General features: G+C 36.4%; 2 protein-coding genes across 4 annotated transcripts in view; one reads left to right on the top strand and one right to left on the bottom strand.

The window, feature by feature from the left end:
- LOC136829302 (uncharacterized) overlaps positions 1-21,920 on the top strand; it is a 516,924-nt gene that overhangs the window by 417,790 nt on the left and 77,214 nt on the right. The window lies entirely within an intron of this gene.
- Sc2 (trans-2,3-enoyl-CoA reductase Sc2) lies at positions 438-20,722 on the bottom strand. Its single transcript, XM_067087631.1, has 6 exons — positions 20,543-20,722; positions 15,144-15,203; positions 13,782-13,887; positions 7,243-7,450; positions 5,637-5,853; positions 438-1,851 (listed from the first exon to the last, which is right to left on the bottom strand). The coding sequence occupies exons 1-6, from the start codon at positions 20,546-20,548 to the stop codon at positions 1,534-1,536; spliced, it is 915 nt and encodes a 304-aa protein (XP_066943732.1). The 5' UTR covers positions 20,549-20,722; the 3' UTR covers positions 438-1,533.

Consider the following 21,920-nt stretch of genomic DNA (forward strand, 5'->3'; position numbering starts at 1 on the left):
CGCTAGCATTAATCACAGCTTTGAAAAAGTTTGAAGTTTATGTGGACCGACCAAGGAATGAAGAAATTTTAGTGTTGTCTGACCACAAACCTATCTCGATGAATAAGATGAAAAAAACAATCAGAGACTGACCAGGTGGTCTTTGTGCCTGCAACCGTATACTGTAAAAGTGAAACACATTTAAGGAAAAAAAATGTCATAGCAGACTGTTTAATCCCTTGGGAAGAAATCTCATGATATTGTCTTTAAAATGTATATCTTTCCATGATTTTGATATATTTACTGGTCTAGTTATAATGTATAGTATTCATGACCTTTTGGCTCGTTCCACAAGAATGTAAGCTCATTGTGAAAATTTAATGATGATTCCACTTTAAACTACTGTTGCTACTATTACACATGGCACTATAATCTGACACAGGTAAAAGAAATACATATTATATTACTACTTTATTTGTTCAACGAACAATCAGATACCCTAACATGAACAGCAGCAGAAATTTCAGATAATCCAATAATACCCTATTTAAACAATACTTCAGTATTATACTATGCTTAAATCTGAGTAAACAAACACTGTCACTTTGTAAACATCAAACTTTTAAGGATTATATGTAAAGGGTAACTTACTGTCCTAATCATAATATGACAACTATGATCAAAGTAGCTATTTCCTAAGTAAATAGAAAACAAATTTGTACGCACCTAGCTGGCATAATATACATAAAACTTTCAAGATTACACAAGTGAGTGACACATTAAGTATATTAATACTGAAAAACACAATAAATGATGTAAAATATACAACAAAATGGCAACTTACCTAAAATATTCCAGTCCACGCATTAAATGATGCTAAAGGCATGGTACTAAGGAACTGGGAAGCGAATGTCATAGAAACTCTACTGTGGGGCCATTTTACAAAGCATGTGACTAATAAATACAAGCATTTCCATACTTCTCTTGTCTTAGAACTAATAATGAAAGCAACAGCAGAAACAACTACTTTTAAAAAGTAATGAGTCATGACTCAAGACTGTACAGGCATTTTGAGTAATCTTCTCATGGTGCTAAGGTTGAGTTGAGATCAATAGCAACAATTGAGCACTGATCTATAATCTGCATGTATCAATGTTCCTATCCTTTTTTAGTAATAAAAGTAAACAGAAAAAATTCTAAATTCTAATTTAATTGATCATCTGAATTTTCAATGACTGGCACTAAACAATCATGAGTTTTTCTTTACTAATGAAAAATGAACACTAAAGCAATTTTACTTTTAACTATCTTTCACTAGTTTAACCAGAATGCCAAGCTTAAAACAGTCGAAAACTGGTGACCAGAGGTACTGATGCAAACTGTGGCACAAAACCCTGAAAACTTAAAATCAATTACTTTTGTCAGAACCATTATAAATACTGAAAAGCAGTTTCAGTAAGCAACGTTGATTCTCATTAGCATAAATAAGGAGTAAAAAAGTTAAAATTATATTGTGATGCTGAAATCAACTGTGTGACATCTTATGTAGAAGATTTATAAAAGGAAGGGTAAAATGGCTTTCCTTCTTGGATAATTTGCAAATTCTTTTTTGTAGTTGCGATGCTTACCCAGTGCCCATATGGCCATTTGGTAAAAACCACACAAGGCAAAAAGACCTGCAGGCAAACAACTTGTCATAACTGTAAAAGCTATCCAAGAACCAACCTCATATGTATAGTTTGGGCACGAGACAGCATTAAAAAGCAATGTGAGCGGATTGCTATCCGGATATGGGATCTTGCGTTCCTTTGATCCAGCCGGCCTTAAATTTCTTAGAAGCAAGTGGATACTGAAGTTGCCCAATTCACATAACTGTAAAACAAAGTTAAATATTTCCATTATACAATACTCTTACTATTCTTGAGAATGGGATGGCTGCCACCAACCTAAAATTCATTTGTTGGACTTAAAATCTAGTAAAAAATACGACATCCAAGATAATTAATCATATCTTATGAAGTCACAGTTTTACATTAATGGTTACTGATATCAGGAGACAGAATATAAAGGAAAATTCTTATACCTTTTCCTTGTCTTGTTTCTTGACTAACTAAAGTCTACTCAGAAGAATATGCCGGTGTCAAAGCCTGTGAAACTTTTTCCTAACTAAATATTTCATTTACATAGTATTCCTAATTTTGCATTACATACACACCAGAGTAATCATTTTATTAGAAGTTCTCAATACTTTCCTCACTTTTCTGCTCAACATTACCAATTTTCACATTTGTATAAAGCAGCTGTAAATTCTGAATCACAGGCTCACTTAGTCACTGAAAAAAAAAAAAAGAAAAGAAGAGGTGTACCTGGTTTACTGGCCTATCTCATTTTCCCATTTATCTTCCCTCTAGTAGGCAGGGATGACATAACTGTATTCTGAGCCTAGACTTTAGGGAGGCTAGGTAGTTAGTTACTATGGATGTTAGGTAAGTTTACAAATAATTCTAATATGAAAATTCGTATTATTTCTATGAATCTTACCCATCACATAGAAAACATGATCAATATAAAAAATAAACCATTGCCCTTATGCAGGTAATCCCACTGACAGTTCCTTGCCTCCAGTCAAGGAATGATATAAGGGATAATGAAACTTGCAGGGTACACCATGCTCAGAAGCACCGATACAGAGAGACTTGCTCTAACATAAAGCATGGATAGTAATCTCATGCCAAAGATCAAGTAATAAAACATCAGGACAGACCAGATCAAACTTAAAATATCCCACTACCATGATTTTAAAAAAAGGAGAAAATGATGATGGGTTTCCTCCTTGTGGCTCATGACAAGATAATCATAGCAGCAACTAAGGGATTCAATGTACAACATTGAGTGATTTCCACATCCTTTTTTTCAATGAGACATGAAAATGGTATTGTACCTCCACTGCACCACATTAGCAGTTTTCTAACAAAAAATTATTTAGAAAATTAAAAAATGTAGCCTAACGAAAAATTATCTGGAAAATTAAAAGAAGTAGCATTGGCTCGTACTTCATGAGCCTTTACCTTGAGAACAGGTGGAAATTACTATGAACTTAGCAAACTAAAGAATGAAAAAAAAGGACATGATAAAAAGGACATGATGTTTTTAGACATATGAATACTGTATTCAGATTCCTTTAGACATATGAATACTGTATTCAGATTCCTAACATTGCAGAATAAATTATCCAGACTTTTTATAGGTTTAACTCTGCATACAGCATTAATCTAAAAGGCTCTAACTGGGCTAAAGTGGGGCCTCCTTTTTACTCCCCACCAGTAGAGTCAGATTCAGAACAGTAAAACCAACCCTAACAGAAAAGGCTTATAACTTACTAGCTCTTTTTGGTGTGGCTAGCAATATAAAAAAAAAATCACAAGTTGAATCATTTTAAAGGGCTTCTATTAAGCCCTTTAAGAACAGAAAGTCTTTGGAGGAGAATAGTGTAACCATGGCACTACCTTGGTGTCATCGTTAGCAAAGGAGTGCCTATTTGGACACTGAGACTCCTGAAACTATCTTAAAATCCACATAATACTCCCCTCAGGTTGCGGATCAACTGGTAATTACAGCAGCAGCAGATACTACTTACAACCCCTACTCCTCACAAGAGGAGCGTAACTACCCCTACTCCTCACAAGAGGAGCATAACTACATCAAGTCAAAAAAATGGAGCTCCTAGACAACGCTTCTTGACTGAGTAGGAACCAAACACAAGTCTTATCTGTGTAACAGTACAGACACTTAGATCTCCTTTCCATCCTGATACAAAAAGAAACATTAGATTTCCTATAATCCCTATAATACCTGATGGTCATCCTTCTAAAGATAAGTCACAATTTCTGACATTTACCCACCATAAAGGTGGTTAAATTTGCTTCTTAAACTTCATATGATGTAAGTGTGAGAGCTTTCATATAAATGCACAGTAAAAATGAAAATCCATCAAAACTTTATAGTCTGTAAACAAAGGGGAAAAGCAAGGACTGTTTTTTCACACACAGACCAGTTAAAAATATTCCATCAGTTCTTCTCCTTCATAGTGCATGACTTATCAAGGCAAGGGCATATAGTAATGTGGCACAGACCGATGTCCATGGATAATCAACAATTAGGATTCCATGCTTTGCTTGGGCTAATCTTAACTAGTTGTATCAACCCCAAGTTGCCTAATTATATATACAATAGTTACTCAAAAAGTTGAAGTATTACTATTGAAGGGGGCTGTTATCACCACTGGTCATACAGGTTTCCTAATGAGCTTGACAAGTCTGTAGAGGATGGATAGTGCATAATTAACAACTGTTACAATGCATTTGATCAGTGTTATACACTCAACCATCACCACCCAGGGCTACAGCTTACCCCTTTTTGACCGATCTTGGTATCAAAGTTTCTGATTCAATCTTCCAAAACCTAGAGAGAAAGAACACCTATGTCCAAGTCATAATAATACAATCTACCTTTGAGGGATTACATGTCAGTCTGATGGGTCACTGATGCTTTAAAAAAAAAATTAAGGGGCTGAAGGAAAGTGACAACAAAACAAAGGATAGGGTTTACCCAGTGGCTAATAACCAAACAGCAGATACACCAACAAGACTTGGAAACAGACTCCTAACTGGATTATGACTGAATATACTGCAGAGAGCAATACATTCACCATCAAAACTGCTCTCAAGTCGTGGTCATGAAGCCCAAGACAGTAATCTCTATACATACTAACACTGGACTTCTACATTCCTAGAAGAACTGTTCAGTTCATGATAGGGTCTATCATATTAATGTACAATGATGTGTTTACATGGTACGACCATTTTCTGATTCCATACGGTACAAGATATATCAACAAATTCTCAATGATCAATCCATACAGTATGCAAACCCTTCATGTTGCAAGGCAAGGATATCATGATGAACGTGTAGTGAATATGGGTGGGATTATGCACCATCAATAAAACACCACAGAACTTTTCATTCATCAAAACCAAAAACAGAAAACACGCTTAAAATCAAAAGAACATTTTGAAAAGGATGCAATGAAAGAGAAAGCTTGGATATGTAAGAAAACTCTTGATCTACTTCCCCAAATTGGTAGATAAAAAAAAGGTTTGTATTTGGAATATTGTTATCAACACACAAAACAACTCTACTACAGGAAAGGAAAAGGGATATATATATATGAGAGGCACATTTGGATATTAACCTGACTGTGTACAGAATAATTCAGTCAGAAAAAATACAAGAAGCTACTGTATAAGAATTAATTGGCTCAAGCTGCAATGAGCTGTTACCTTGTGAACTAGCAGCCAAATATCTGCCATCCTATTTGTCAAACAGCAACACCACTAACAGGTGCTCCAATTTCAGCTTTTGAATGGAAGCCAGGGCACATAAAAAATTATACTTAAATTTACAAATCTCCTAAATTTTCTTTTCTGTTGATGCATTTTGCCATTAAGTAAATAAAGGGTACATCATCAAAAAGCTGCTCATAATTTTGGAGAATTGCAAATATTGTATGCACAACTAATTATGTAATGAAATGTGTTTAAGAAATTGAGACAATAACTAGATGATATATCAGTGATAACCCAAAAACTTTTACTTACAAGAAAAGCTGCAAAAGCTCCATAGACCTGAATATCAGATGGAGGAGTGAACAAAGGGTGGTTCACATGGTAAGCAACGTAGGCAGTGAATCCCCAGTAGTAAGTACAGTTCTTGAAAAGATTGAACAGAGGCATAGTGCTGTGAGAAAATCTATGGATAAATTTTGTCTCCAGCAGTCTCTTGGCATAATGGAATGTATAGCACCCAGCTGCCATGCTGAAAGAGAAATACCTGATTAAAATAACTGCAATTACTACCTATATAATTTACAATGGAAAAAATTATACTCAAAACAACTGCACTAGACAGGATTTCAATATCATCGTCATTAAGTAGATCACTGAGCTAACTTATTTAGCTCTAACCGGGCTGGCCCACAGGATACATATTTATTAATAATAAAGTTTAAATTTTGTTTATTAAATTAAATCTTTCACAAATTTCATAATTAGGTTAACTGAAAATTTGACACATGGAAATGGAAAATCTGAAAAAATTTCTTAAACTGCTTTGTTTCTGAAATCTAACATTCATTGTCTTGTTAAATTTTGGAGTCTTGTTAAATTTCTGGACAGTCACAAAAAATGTTCAAAAATCACACAAAAATGTTCAACAATTAAGATTACATTACATTCGAACATATCAGGACTGGATCATGAGGGCTATTCATCAAGTCTCCATGTGTCAAATGAGAGCAACCAATTCTAAGCTAAGTCAAAATGACTTGTGTCACCTTTCTTTTCATATGATGAACTCCATATTCCAACATTGGGCTTGGTTTTGTTATTATCAGATTCATTATTCCATATCTGCCATTTATTGATTATATATTGAGTTTTAAAGATGTTACTGCATAGTCACTAATAGGAGTATCTACATGTGACCTTGTCATACCAATTGCTGTACATCTTTGGCACCTTTATCATCTTTCTCATTTCTTTTAATGCCTACATAAGCAGGAATCTAACATACTCACATTTTTCACATCTTCATATAATTTGTGAAGTTCGTGTACAAGGTATTTTTTGGACTATTATTTTCAAGGTCTTCTATTGCACATAACTCTGATATGAGAACACTATGTGCTGCATTACAGAAAAAGTGTAATTTTAGAAACTGATTTAGAGATTAAAGCCTTATTCAGTGACACTTTCCACATTCAAAATCAATATGAAAACTAACCAGATACATCAACATACAGCATAATTCTAAGAAATATTTGAGTTTTGTAAACTAATGATCACCTGTCATGAGGAAACCTTTCTGCAAATCCAAAACTTGTGTCACTGAATAAACCTTTGAGTTTCCATGGCTATTCTCAAGACACTCTAAGTACAGTAAAAACAGAAGTACTTTTACAAAAAATGTAATACCATCTTCAGCAGTTTCATAATCATTAATTACTTTTTATCAATTACTGTACTAAGATTACTATTATTAATATTATACAGTAGTTTAATCAGACCAGCAAATCAAATTTCAAAACTCCTCTGTCCAAAAGGACTCTGTCTTAAATTACAAACAAAATTACATCTCCTGGAGCATAGGAACTTTGAGAAATAGAAAGCAGCAAAGAGCAAGAATTGCTAATCCAAAGATACTTACTGAGTACAAAGAGAAACTGGAGAGGCTGCCCCTTTGTCACCATAAAACAGCCAAGGTCGCTGATATATCCATAAATAAATGACTAGAGGTCCTGCATATTCACAGAAGAAAACTGTTGTCCAGCCAATCTGAGGGCCAAGATCCTTGATGTACAACTTACATTCAGTTTTTAAACCAAGTTCATTTAATGTTGATGTCTCCTTTAAGGCTGCAATAAAGAAATGAACCATTAATGTACTACACAAAAGATCTATGCAAGACTTGTTTATATTAACCTTAGATCTGGGACTATACATTGGACCCCCCACTTTTTCACGCTTCACTTCATTACAAATTTTTGTGGAACATATCTTTCACTTTTATGCAGGAATTTTCACCAGTTTGTGAAATTTTCTATGGACCATACCTCTAAAATTATCACTAATACGCCTTTTCTCATAGTAAATTAGACAGAGAGCTGTTAAAATGTGCAGATATAAGTGTTTTAGTTTAATATTTGGCAGTTATAACACAAAAACATTTTTACTGGGGATTTTGCATTTTTGTGGGTTCTGCATTTTCGTGGTGGGTTCTGGAACCTATCCCTGCGAAAAAGTGGGGGAGTACTGTTTAATCTGTTTTTATAACAAAAGACTGTAATACAGCACTGCATTCTACATAAATAATTAGAGCACAGATTATTTTTAACGATTTTGATTTTAGCAGGATACAGTCCACTGTTTGATGCAAGTTAAGCTTTTAAAGCACTACCTGAAGTCTGAATTGTTCCTTATTAATTAGATTCTTGAAGAACAAACCTTAAATAAGTCAGCATTATGTAGACAAAACTGGGCGACAAGTAAAATTTATGTCAACCCAAATTTTCTATATGACAGGAAAGACCACAAGTATTTTAAGAACAGGGATATGCTTCTAAACAAATACAGTCACTGCAATTGTGCTAATCTACTAAACAATTATGTTTTGAATTGGTGTCCTTTTCAGCCCTTCCAATACACTTTATATTTGATTACTAGATAACCATGTTTCCAAAAGACACAAAACATAATTCTAACCTTACAAACCACTCAATATAACTTTGAATCAACCGTATGAACTTTCCTTTTTACATTTAAAACATATGGCAGAAGTATCCCCAAATCATCTACTGTAACTCAAATTGATGTGGATCCTCAAATGGCTTGTAAAGATGAAAAAATAAGCCACTATAAACTCCTATAAATCACTGAGTATTATATGGATGGAAAAAGCACGTCTATAATAAACTATCATATTAAAGAATAACACTCCCCAAATAAAAGCTGAAAGTTCAGACAAAACAACTAAGTAATTGCAAGATCAAGATCTTCACCAAGCAAGCAAGCACAGACATCTCTGAATTCTGTTTGTTACTTTTCATTGAGAGAGACCATGCTAGCTGTCTAACTATGATTTATTTTATATTTAGATATATATCTTCAACACAAAAATGACATTTTTATGATAAAATAAGATTTTATATACATTTACCAAATACAGTAAATTCATACTAAAACCCTTCTAAAAACACTTAGAACTGCCTATTTTAATAGTTTAAACACAAAATAAAAACTAAAAATGCTTATACCATTATTTTTAATAGTTTTATCACAAAGGTGCATTTAGTCATGAATACATAAAAATACAGTAATTAGCGAATATTTCTCAGTGAAAAATACTGTGAAAAGGGCAAATTTTATATAATGTAACTTTCACTAAGAAATCACGAATAGTGAGTCCTCACTGTAATTACATAGCTAACAGTTTCTATTAACCGCAGCAAAATTTTAAATTCACGGTAGCGATTTTTGTTTACGTTACGATTTGATCTTTCAGGAAAGGAGGAATAACTGGCAGAGGGCTTTTGTTTATGCAGTGCCAATTACTTGGTAAGTATATATACAATCTTATTTTATCATAAAAATTACATTTTTATATAAGTAACTTACTAAGCACAGTGCGTCCTCAACTTAAGGCGCCACCAACCTACAGCGATTTGATCTTATGGCGCTTTTTCAGTGCCATTAACGGTGTTTTACAGCACCGTAACTTGATGTTGCATCAAGTTACGGTGCTGTAAGCGCTGTTGACGGCACTAACAGCAAGAATAGGCATCAAGTTACGTCTACATTTTGAAATAGCCTCCGCAGCTACCCTCGAAAAACCCTTTGCTCTGAGGAGTCTTTTGGCAGCTTAAATCCTGTCAGAGCCAGTGAAGACAAACCTTGATGAAAGTGTCTGAAGTGGGGTTGTCTGAGAAGCTTTTTCTTCTGAAGGAGGAGTCTTGGAAAATCTACCAGTAGATTCATTAGCTCTGGGAACCATTCCCTCAAGGGCCAAAAGGGAGCTACCAGAATCATTGACACATTCTGGTGCAGGCGAAACTTGTCCAGTACATCCTTAAACATCCAGAAGGGAGGGAAAGTATACAGGAACTTGTTGGACCAGTCGAGAAGCATTGCCCATGCTTGTGGGTCCGCCCCTGGAGAGCAGAGAAAAGGAAGGCGATGATTCCTCGATGTTGCGAAGAGATCCAACATAGACTTTCCCCATAGTTTCCATAGGTCTAGACAAACCAATGGATTGAGAGTCCATTCTGTGGGAATTACTTGGTTCTGTCAGCTTAGCTGATCTGCCAACACATTCAGTTTGCCCTGGACAAACATGATCAACAACCTTGTACAACTCTGGTCCGCCCCGTAGGAGGTGGTCCTTCGCTGCCTCGCAGAGGGGAAAAAGACCGAGTTCCTCCTTGCTTGCTTATGTATACCAGGGCCGTCATGTTGTCTGAGTGGACCGCTACCATCCTTCCACATACCTCTTGACGAAAAGACCATCAAACCCAAGTGGATTGCCGTTAATTCCTTGATGTTTATGTGCCAACCCATTTGATCTCTTGACCACGTTCTGGAGACCTCCTTGTTCCCTTATAAGGGCTCCCAACCCAGGTCTGATGCATCTGCACAAAAGTTCAGGTCTGGGCTCTGTGGAAACAGAGACTTTCCTTCCAGCAACCTGTCTCTTGACTTCCACCAAAGCAGGTGCCTCTTGATTTCTTGTGTTACTGGGAACGTGAAGGAGTCTGGAAATCATTTCCTGTTCCATTTTTCCCTTAAGGAAAACTGGAACACCCTCATATGCAGTCTCCCTAGGGAGATGAACTGTTCCATGGAAGGTAACATCCCTAGGAGGCTCATCCAGTTGTTGACCGAACACGTCTGGAGGTGAAGCATTTCGTTTATCTTTTATAAGCACAACTCTACTCTTTCTGGAGAGGGAAAAGCCCAAAAAAGATGAGAATTGTGTCATTCCCAAATAAATATTTCCTGTGAAGGAATCATCTAAGACTTCTGATGATTTATTAGTAAGCCCAGGTCTCGGGCAAGAAGTAATGTTTTCCAAAGTTCTTCTGTACATTGTGCCTCCGTCGTGGAGTGAAGAATCCAATCATCCAAATAGAATGCTATGTTGATGCCCATCAGGTGGAGCCAGCCTGCCAGGGGAGCAAGAGCACGAGTGAATACTTGAGGGGCTGTTGATAACCCAAAGCATAGGGCCCGAAACTGGAACACCTGGTCCAGAAAAGCAAATCTCAGATGTTTCCAAGAGTCCAGGTGCAATGGGATGTGGAAGTAAGCATCTTGTAGGTCTATCCAGACCATCCAGTCTCCTTGCTGAATGGATGAAAGGATTGAATGGGTTGTCTCCATTCAGAATTTTGTCTTCTGAATAAAGACATTTACGGAGCTCACATCCAGAACTGGATCCATCCTCCTGAGGCCTTCGGGACCACAAAAAGCCGACTGTAGAACCCTTCCGAGTTTACGTTTGGAACTACTTCTATTGCCTTCTTTTCAAGGAGAGATGCTACTTCTCTTGCAAGGGGCGAAAATCTCCTCGAACTCTTGAGTAGGCAGTTAAGGCGATCGGCGTCTTGACTAAAGGAGGTCTTTCTAGGAAGGAGATCATGTACCCATTCCTTAAAACTTCCACAGCCCACTGCTCTGCCCCTCTCTTGCTCCATTTCTCCCAAATTTGAAAAAGCCTGGCATATGCTGGAGCACAGAGGACACTCAATTCAGTTTCCTGAGAAAGATTTAGAGGTGGACTTCTTAATAGTCCGAGACTGGAATCGCACATTCGGTCTTGCTCTTGAAGAGGATCTCTGCCTACTACCACCAAAGGGAACAGGTTGTAGAGGAGATGATCATGTGTAGACTTCTTCTGTAAGGCAGAAGAAATTTCGTTGACCACTGACAAAGAGAACAAACTGTCTCTCGATGGGAGAAAAAAGAAGTGCCAACCTCTGAATCAAAGTTACTCCTTTAGAGTTGTACGAACACCATAACTCCCTCTTCTTTAACACTCCCATGGCGAAGAGTGAAGCCAACTCCTGTGCTTCGTCCCTTATCCCTTTATCCATATATGAAAGGACTCTGAAGATATCTGAAGAAAGTTCAGCAGGCAAGGAGTTGTATTCCTGTACTTTACGAGCGAGGGCACCTACTAACCAGTCCAAAAAGCTCAGGATCTCGAATACTCTTCATTCTTCATGTGATCTATCTCCGCCGAAGAGAACATAACTTTGGCCACAGAAAAGGCTGACCTACGGACCGAGTCAATGAGACCTGAGAAGTCCCCTTGGGGGGAGGCAGCCACCCCCACGGAAGGAGCTTCTCCGGTAGCGTAGTATGAAAGTCTTCTCTTCACAAGACGAGAAGGAGGGTAACTAAAATTTTATTTTCCTTGTTCCCTCTTATCTGCGAGCCAGGTCTTGACCTCATTAAGTACTTTCCTGGCCGAAAGTGAATGCACTACTGGAAGACACTATACGCTTTGGTGCCAGCAAGCTCTCATCGACTACTGGTCGATCAAGGGCCTAAGGAGGTTTGTCCGTTGAAACGTGCACTGATGTAAAAGATCTCTTACTCTTAGATACGGTTCTCAGTACCAACACTTGCCTCTCTCCCTCTACATACACCACTTGGGAGATCTTTTCTGGACTATCCCAGAAACTACAGGAAGTAACCGCCTCCTTGACTCTCTTTACCAGCACCTGAGGGGTGCAAAACACATCAACCGCAGACCTTGTCAACAGTCTCGATTTATCACTGCTATGCCACTTGCACCCCTGTTCGGGGCTGGAAGCATCCAAACTAGAGGAAAGGTTATGTACACAATGAAAGACACCTTCCCAATGACTATCTGACGTAACCTGGGAACTGGCGCCAGGCACAACTGAGGCGCAAACTACCTGGGGGCAGACCCCACCAACCTCCCTTGGGCTTCCGGTATAGCTTCTCCCTGGTGCAGGGAAGTATGCCAGTGACCTATGAGATTCAGCGGGCCAAAAGAGGTAGAACTGGTAAATCAACAGAAGATTTACCTGAATCTTGACTGGCTAAACTTTTTTCATTCCTAGCTGTTGCTTTTCCCTTTCTATTTTTCTCCAACTTAGTCAAGTGACAATTCAATGTCTTCCATTTTTTAAGGTCCCAGTCACTATATTCAGCACAAGATAACTCAACTGAACATACCTGACCCCTGCAAGATGTACAGTTAGTATGGGAATCATACATAGCTGATGTAATTCTCTTATTGCAGCCTCCGCTGCAATAACAAATACTACTTGAACTGGTGTCAGACATCGTCTGAGATACAAGTTGAACAGTCAACAAAAGTCCAATTAAATATTAGTCACAATCAGGTTATTACAAGAAAACCTAATTATCTAAGTTACTGAGACTATCAAAAGCAAAATATTTCACCAAACAGTCAAAACCCATATACAGTAAAGTCCAAGAATTTCAAATCCAGCTGCTGCTCACAACCATCATTGTAAGCCCACAAAACATATTGAAGCCCTCTGCTCAGTTGTTACTCCTTTTCCTGAATGTGGGCGGGGTCAGTTACCTACACTGTAACGTAAACAAAAGAATCGCTACCGCTAATTTCAAATTTTAGCTGCCAGTTAATAGAAACTGTTAGCTATGTAATTACTTAGTTACTTATATAAAAACCAAGTTACTTACAAATAAGTTTGAGAAACCTTTGGAACATTAGTAAGCCTGTAAAAAAAATAATGTCCCCACTCCAACTGATAAAGTGGAGCAATAACAAAGGCAGTCTTTAAGCTACTGGTAGGAATGTAAATCTAGACCAGCAAACTGAATAGGGCCATAACTTTTGCAGTTCCTAGTTCCCAAAAAGATACTGATAACTCCTAAATTTTCCTAACAATGCCAAAGGCCTCAAACCAATCTGAATCTGTCTGTTATAACCCTTGGAAAATAAACAGTCAACATCTGGTAATCCCACACTGCATAACAGTAACCAAGGCACTAACAACTATTATTAACTTTGAAACCAAAATTTAGGTAGTAGCAAAGTGAGAATCTGATGAGCTACAGAGTTCACCACATAGGCTAACTGGACACTACAGAGATGTACAAGAAACTGGTTCTCTTAAAACAACAGTTAGTTCTTTTCTATTAAGAAACCAACAGAAAATATATACTTACATTTACCCTTTTGCTCCAACCTAACCTCTTGCCTCTCAGGATAAAGAACACTTTTCTGAAGTTGGACTGCCTTCTTAACATCCAGTACAGTGCTGGTTGTCTTCAGCTATAAGCAAAGACAGGGAAAACATATAAAAATGTTGAAAACATAACTCATAAAACCTACTTGGTTTAAAATGAAGAGGATACTTAACATGTATGGTACCTGTAAACAAGGTGAAAATTACTCAGATTCCCAAAGAATTATATTTAGATAAACTTTGCCAATTACAATCTTATTTCTCTGACAGAAAAGAAGCGTCATAATGTATAAAATGTCAAATATACAAACTCCTTATAATACAGCATACTGTTTAATAAAATCCACTTTACATGTAAAAGTTCACTCAAAATTTGCAAGTTAGATATATTTATTGATACTCATAAATGGTCCTTCCCACTGTTAAATATAAATGTATTCTTGTCATATACTGGACTACGTTCCATGAATTCAGTAGCTTTTTAAAGCCTCCAACATACTTCTCTTGATAAGAGAAATAAACTGATGTTAATTTTATATTTTCACTTCATTCCCGAAGTCAAGGCTGGTTTAAGAATAGGCCTAATCATGAATACTGTACAGTGTTATGGACAAATGTAAACTGTTTACATAATACAATGCTTTTAAGAATTTAAAAAACTGAATGCATAATGACAGTTTTGGAATTGTTGCATCCTGTTCTACAGAATTCAATTCTAGCACCTAATAAGAACATTCAATTCCCTTCAACCATTATTAAAACGTACAAAAGACAAACCAGCTATCAGCCATCATAATATAACTGATATTCACAATTCTTTTTTTAACATACCAGTCAAAAAAAAATAAAATCTTTATCTTGTTACTATATGTGCATCAAGAACGCATCCAAATTTATCTCAGACATTTTATCTTATCACAAACCATTTTCAAGTTCACAACTGGGAAGAACATTTAGATTAACAAAGTTCTAATCTGACAAATAGCTACCAAAGAAACATTCTAAGGCTGCCTAAGTTCCAGCTGCAAATCTTATTAACTTCAAAGTATAGGACTAATATGTCTGATGGATATTTGATGTGATGGAATTGCGAATAAAGAGCACAATTTTCCAAAAATATGATGAAAAGGAAAAAATAAAATAGAACAGGAGGCACAAGTTACAAATTTTTTATCAAGAGAACAGAAATATAATTGCTAATATATAAAACAAGATGCAGATACTTGAAACAAAATTTGAAGAGCTGTCTGACAAGGACCACTGAGGATGAGACAAAAATCAAACCTTTTCTGAATTCAGAATAAGCTAAAATAATATGTTATGTTCCTTTATGACAACTTACCCCATAAACGGTGGTGACAAACTTGCCACTCTTGGCATTATAAATGTCCAGTTTCTCAATCTGTAAGAAAAATGGTGTACAATAAATAATCATATCTCAAACAATCCATTAACGCTCAACAACTTATCATAAATGCAGCTTCTGATTTTAAAAAAATATCAAAATTGTTGTGAATCTAAGAGAGAGAGAGAGAGAGAGAGAGAGAGAGAGAGAGAGAGAGAGAGAGAGAGAGAGAGAGAGAGAGAGCAAAATTAATATGAAATAACTTTTTTAGAACAAAAACATAAACATTCTAACAAGCTGTAGTAAATACTTTTCTTAGTTGAAAAATATAGCACATAATTCGCTCTGAACAAAATGTTTACAGTATTTGCTACTATTTTTTAAGACAGAAAAGAACCCTCACAATCTCCTCAATTCTTTTTTCCTTCATCACCATGACACAGCTGTATCTCCTGCCATGAAAGGTCAAGTTTTTATGAAATCCTGCAAAAACTGGTTTACTGAGTTTTTGTGACTCCAGACTTCCGATTAATTCTTACACTGTACAGTGCGTGGTGTTTGTCATATACCATACATTCATATTACTGCTAGCTACCCCACAAGTTCCTAACTCACCTAACAGTTTTGAAGTTGACTGTAATCATGCCAACCACCTTATTGGAAATTTAACTTTATGTGTAACATACAGTGAATAATGAACAATTCATATTAATGCATTAAAGTACTACATATCAAAGATTAGTTTAAAATTCATTATCTATGATGATAATTTCATTACATATTATTAATGGGTATAAGTACAACTTTACAAAAAAAACATATCGAGACAAAAACCAATAACCATCTTTCTAGTAAGGGAAAATAAACGACAACTGGTCATGTGATTTCAAAGCCTTCTCTGGCCACTTTTTCTTCTCAAACCATGACTTTTTTATAAGAGTAAACTTTCTCCATAAACTGGAAGACATTCGCACTTTCTCATTTATAAGGGGGGTGGGGAGACAGTACCATTTGCCTGCTAAAATGTTGAGAGAGAGAGAGAGAGAGAGAATTTTAAACATACCTGATGGCATATTAAATGGCATGCCTAAAAATATGAATTTCACCTAAAGCATGGTTTCCTTACTCCATTGTATCCATGCTGGTTTATGTGACAATCTAGCTTTGCTGCATTCATTATGATGTATGCCTTGTTTGCCTTAATGATTATGGTATAAATTAGCTGGCTCCTTCATTTTTGGGAAATTATAACCTTTACAGTATAAATTTTTTAAAATTTATGGATAATTATGCTATTGCTAAACTACCCTATAAATCAACAGATATTATTTTAAGGTTTACATACAAAAGACAAATGTAATAATTATTATTCTTAACCATAATTTATTATTTTTCTCTTGTCTTTTGTCCAAGTTCCAGAAGAAAATTTGATTTTAACAAACTCATAATTCCTGATTTTTAAATGCGAGCATTATATAATAAAATAAAAATAAAACTACAGTAATAAAAGAAAATTCAAGATTTGCAATACCTTAACATAGTATTCGGTTCCCAAACATTTTAGAACAGCACCACTTTATAACAGTCAACATCTCCATAACATACTATCTACCTAGTTCTCTGCTGACTCTCCATTCCACTCTTGGAATCTGATGAAAATGAAATTAACTCTCCCATCAGCATTTATGTGTTTGTCATTTCAACACTACACCACATGGTGTGCCTTGTATAGCCCACTGCAGGCAGTTGTACTGTTTTCTGATTGTTTACTTTTCAAGCACTCCCTTTGGTCTCCTTCCACTTAACTCTTCAACTTCTTTAACAAGTATTTCTTAAATTTTCACCCCAAATTTAAAAACAAATCCTTGCCAGCAATAAATGTCTATAGTGCACCCAGTAATCCAACTGAAATTAAATCCTTTATATGTATAGTAATATTGGTATTATTTACAAATTTCATAATAAAACTTATTTGGATACTTAACTATTGTTAAAGATAGCTTTTATTTCCTCACCTATCAGTGTGGTATCTTTAACAGTAGGTAAGATTCATCCAAAATAAATTGTGACTGTACACTGGTGTTGGAGAGATCATATGTTGAATAGTTTCATTGGCTTTTTAGAAAATAAGTTGTTCTCTTTGTCTCAAGTTCTGTTCTTCTAAAATTTTCATAGCTTTATATTAGCCTTAACCATCCAAGTTTCAAATATTTCTCTCACCATGGCCACCCACCTTTCTTTTTCTCAAAATTCCAAAACCAAAGTCAATACTGTATATGTATGGCTATGCAACATATTTGTTCCCTTGCCTCTTTTATCTACAGCTAATTTCCATATCTCTGTCTTTAGAAATACAATAGTACTATTTTGACCACTTCTGCAAAACAAAAAGGGAGTATCTTTCAATTTCTTAAAAGATGCTGTCAAGCCACAATTTCCAAAATTTACTAAACAAATAAGTAACGCTGAGCTGCATGCCACAGGAACTGCTTCATACCATTTACTTCAAAGCTTTGTATTCCCTTTACTGCCTCCTTTTTCAATGTTTACCTTATATTTAAAGAATGTGATACAGTGTAGTATATCACTTCCTTCTGGATTAAGCACCACTTTTCTCCTCCCCCCCCATTTTTTTTTCACTTGGCCTGCCAGAATAAAGGCATTCCGTTGCTTGTGCTCCAGGTCTCTGTATTCAAAAATTTTGAAGTGAGGCATTGCAATTTTTTTTTCTTATGCAATTTTCTTTAGTAAAATATTGACTGCAGTAAACCACCATCATTTGCGTTCTCACGATTTGCAGACTCACATATTTGTGGATTTCTCTATGGAATATTTATACACATTATTTGCAGAAAATTCGCCCATTCACAGTATTTTTCACCGAGAAATATTCACTAATTACTGTATTTTCATACTTTCATGACTAAATGCACTTTTTGTGATAAAACTTTTAAAACACTCAGGTATAAGCATTTATAGAGAGTTTTTTTGTGTTTGAACTATCAAAATAGGCAGTTCTAAGTGTTTTTGGAGGGGTTTTAAGTATTCACGGATTTTAGCTATTCACAGGGGAGTGTGGTACGCATCCCCCGCAAATACGGGTGGTTTACTGTAAGGATAGTTCTGGTTCTGATTAAAGCAAGCTTAAGAAGTGTTTACAGACTACAGTGTAACATCATGTACTTGGCTAAGAAACTCGTTAGGTTAGGTGTGGTTGGCTACCTAGCAACTTATTAAGTCATTTGCAGTGCCCTAAATTAGATTAAGTTAGATGGGGAGGGTGGCCAAAGCCCACCAGCAAGGGAAAGATTCAGCCCCTATAGCCAAACCAAAATGATTACGAACATGTAGTACGTTTTCAGTGCTGCTGCTTTCCCCAGATTTGATTCATAAACCCGTGAGCTAAGTTGGGATGTAATGTAGATTTGGCAAAAACGCTGCCATATCTTCCTTATGCCAAGTCAGAAAGGGTAAACACCTGACATTATTGTTCTGTGTTTCTAACACTAAAGACATAAAATGAGCAAAAGAGCTGAGATTTGATGATGAGTAAAGGAAGATTTATATTGTAGTGAAAAAAAAAAAAAGCTGCAATAAATGAAGATTTTATATCATACATTAAACTGTTTTAATAACACGGTAGAATTAGGATGATTTAGTTTCTAATCATCTAAATAAATTAAACAAATGCCCAATATCTAGTCCAGACTCACTGATGAAAATAAATGATACATTGCAATAAAAAATTACTATTATTGGCTCTTGAAAGACTAAATTCAGTCAGCCTTGTCCCGGAACAGTCTGTTTCTTCTGGAAAGCTTGTGAGAGGGATAAGTAGGGTTCTATGACTATATTAAAGAACCACAAATAGAGGAATGCAGATTAAATGTAGTCGGATTATAAGTCAGGAAGAAGTTTGGCAACATTGTTAACGACAGCCATGTTCATAGTAATTTTGGTTTTACTGTAGGTCAGGTTGGATGGGTTATCTCAATAAGGATACAGCATCTTATGTACAGTTCCTCATTGGATGGGTGAGTATTGTTCTCAGCTAGCACTCTGCTGGCTCCACGTTCGATTCTCTACCCAGCCAATGAAGAATTAGAGGAATTTATTTCTGGTGATAGAAATTCATTTCTCGTTATAAAATTCATTTCTCGTTATAATGTGGTTCGGATTCCACAATAAGCTGTAGGTCCCGTTGCTAAGTAACCAGTTGGTTCTTAGCCACGTAAAATAAATCTAATCCTTCAGGCCAGCCCTAGAAGAGCTGTTAATCAGCTCAGTGGTCTGGTTAAACTAAGGTATACCTAACTTAGCATCTTAGGTTAGGTTGGGTGGGTTATCTAGATAAGCATCATAAGTTTGGTTAGGTGGGGGGATGGGTCCAGGCTGGCTAAGTAAGGACGCAGCCCAAAAATTAGCTCAGGCAGGAGATTTAGGTCAAGACCTGACATCCTAGGTTAAGTTAGGTGGGGGGGGTTTGCCGCCCGGCCAGTTAAAGACGCAGCCCCCCATAGTTACGTAAGGTTAAATTGATCCCTGTATTTTACTTGTTTTACATTTTCCCCACCCAAAACCTCATTTCCCACTTTGGTCCCTTGAATTACAGGATACAGGCTAAGAGTGGGGTCCAAAATCTACGACTACTGTACCTACTTCTTTGCTGATGAAACAAATGTCAAAAACTTCCAAAACACACACTAAAACATAGGAAAATGAGGATAGTAAGCAGAATGATGGGATCAGGTTCTAATGCTACCTCTGAACGAACGCTTAGGCTAGGCTAGTCCATTGTTGCCCAAGTTTAATGTTACTTGTTGGGGAGGGGGGGGGGGTCCAAGAGGGACGAAGCCGTTTCCCTAAGCCAGGTCAGGGGACATTGCTCCGAGTGAGGTTAGAAAGCTAACCTAGTAAATTCAGAAATCCCTACAGTAATAAATATCTTGATTCTTGCTTTTCACGAGATAAAATGGCCACGATGATAAAAGAGGCTATTACCAAAGTCTATTTCGACCGCTGTGGGTTTTTTTAAATTCAGTGTTACTGTATCAATTATTAACTGATCCAGGTTAAGCTCTTCAAACGCCAGTTGGTTAAACCTTAACATACTAACCTAACTTGCACAAGGCGTTGCCTACCAATTTTATTATTTTGGCTACGATATCGTATATCACCTTTGCCATTCAACCTCACTGATGTATATATATACATTATAAAAATGTCGGTGCTCCAATTTGGATTAAAAATTACGATTCCTACGTATAAAAACTAAGCTTAATCTAATCAAATGGCATTCCATCAGTTCCGTAAGTTACTTACAAGAAACTAAAAAAACTATCATCCACAGCCAATTTATAATAGAAATCATGATACTGTTTGTTACTATTACTTACATCCATCGCAAACGTTGTAATTCAGCAGCGTTAACTGACAGAATACCTTCAGGACAGACTGTATTATTGCCGGCCACTCAAAAGGAAAGCTTGACAATAACAAACTCGATTTCACGAAATTCACGCCAAGAATAGCGCTGTTGGCGCTACGGACAGTGTCGGACACTAACGTCTGGCTATAAAATGTTGATGCCAGACGCACGTTTCTCTCTCTCTCTCTCTCTCTCTCTCTCTCTCTCTCTCTCTCTCTCTGGAAAAACCTTTAGTCCGATGAAGAACCATAAAGCAGTATAAGAAGTTTATTTTTTTTCTGCTTACAACATTTCACAAGACAAAAACAAGTCTCTCTCTCTCTCTCCCATAAAACCTTTAGATCAAGAACCATAAAGCAGTATAAAAAGTTTATTTTTTGTTTACAACTTTTTACAATAGAGCAAAAACAAGTCTCTCTCTCTCTCTCTCTCTCTCTCTCTCTCTCTCTCTCTCTCTCTCTCTCTCTCTCTCTCTCTCTCTCTCTCTCTCTCTATTCCGGAAAACAACTTCTTGTTCAAAGAAAAGGCTTGGCTGATATTGTAGGATCCCAAGAACCTTGGATGATTTTTTTTAGACAACGACCAGGCCTTCCAAATGCGAATTCATCGTTATCATGAAAAAAAATAACAGAATAAAACTTTTAAAAATTAAATGAAAATTCCAGGATGATGAAGATTATAAATTAGGCGAGAACTAAAAGAGATTTCATGTTGCACCTCAAACAGCTTTGTGCAATGTTTATCAACATGTACACATACATACTGTATATATATATGTGTATATATGCATACATACATACATTCATACACGTGTATGCCATTTGACAGCTTTTTATTTTGAAGGAGTACTCCAGAAGGTGCTATCCTTCCGGTTGTCAACAAAAATTAAATAAAAGCCGACTAACTACCAGTTACAAACTTTAATGCTTAGGTCAATAGATGGGCAATAGTATATAATGAAAAGTTTTTACAGATTGCCGCCTCGTCCAGATATCCAACCCAGTCCTTTCTTGGCCACAGGGCGAGTATCATGATTACTAGACCAAGATGACAGTATAAAAGTGAGTGATGAAAACCTTAGCATCACATTCTATAATCATATAACAGGATGACCACATCCTAAGCGTCAGCAGTTCGGGGATCTCGATGTGAGTAGTGCTGTATTTATGAAAAATACACACCAGTGGTCATCATCACTCTCTTCCCATTTTGTAATTCTGCCACACTAGACTAGATGAATTGCTGATTAACTGATACACAATTGTCAAATTAAAAGACTCTCAGTTTAAGGCACTTTTATTTTTATTCTCATGGATGTCAAGGGAACACTGACTTCCACGAGTTGC

The sequence above is a fragment of the Macrobrachium rosenbergii genome, chromosome 44 (assembly GCF_040412425.1).
Source record: "Macrobrachium rosenbergii isolate ZJJX-2024 chromosome 44, ASM4041242v1, whole genome shotgun sequence".
NCBI classification, from domain to species: domain Eukaryota; kingdom Metazoa; phylum Arthropoda; class Malacostraca; order Decapoda; family Palaemonidae; genus Macrobrachium; species Macrobrachium rosenbergii.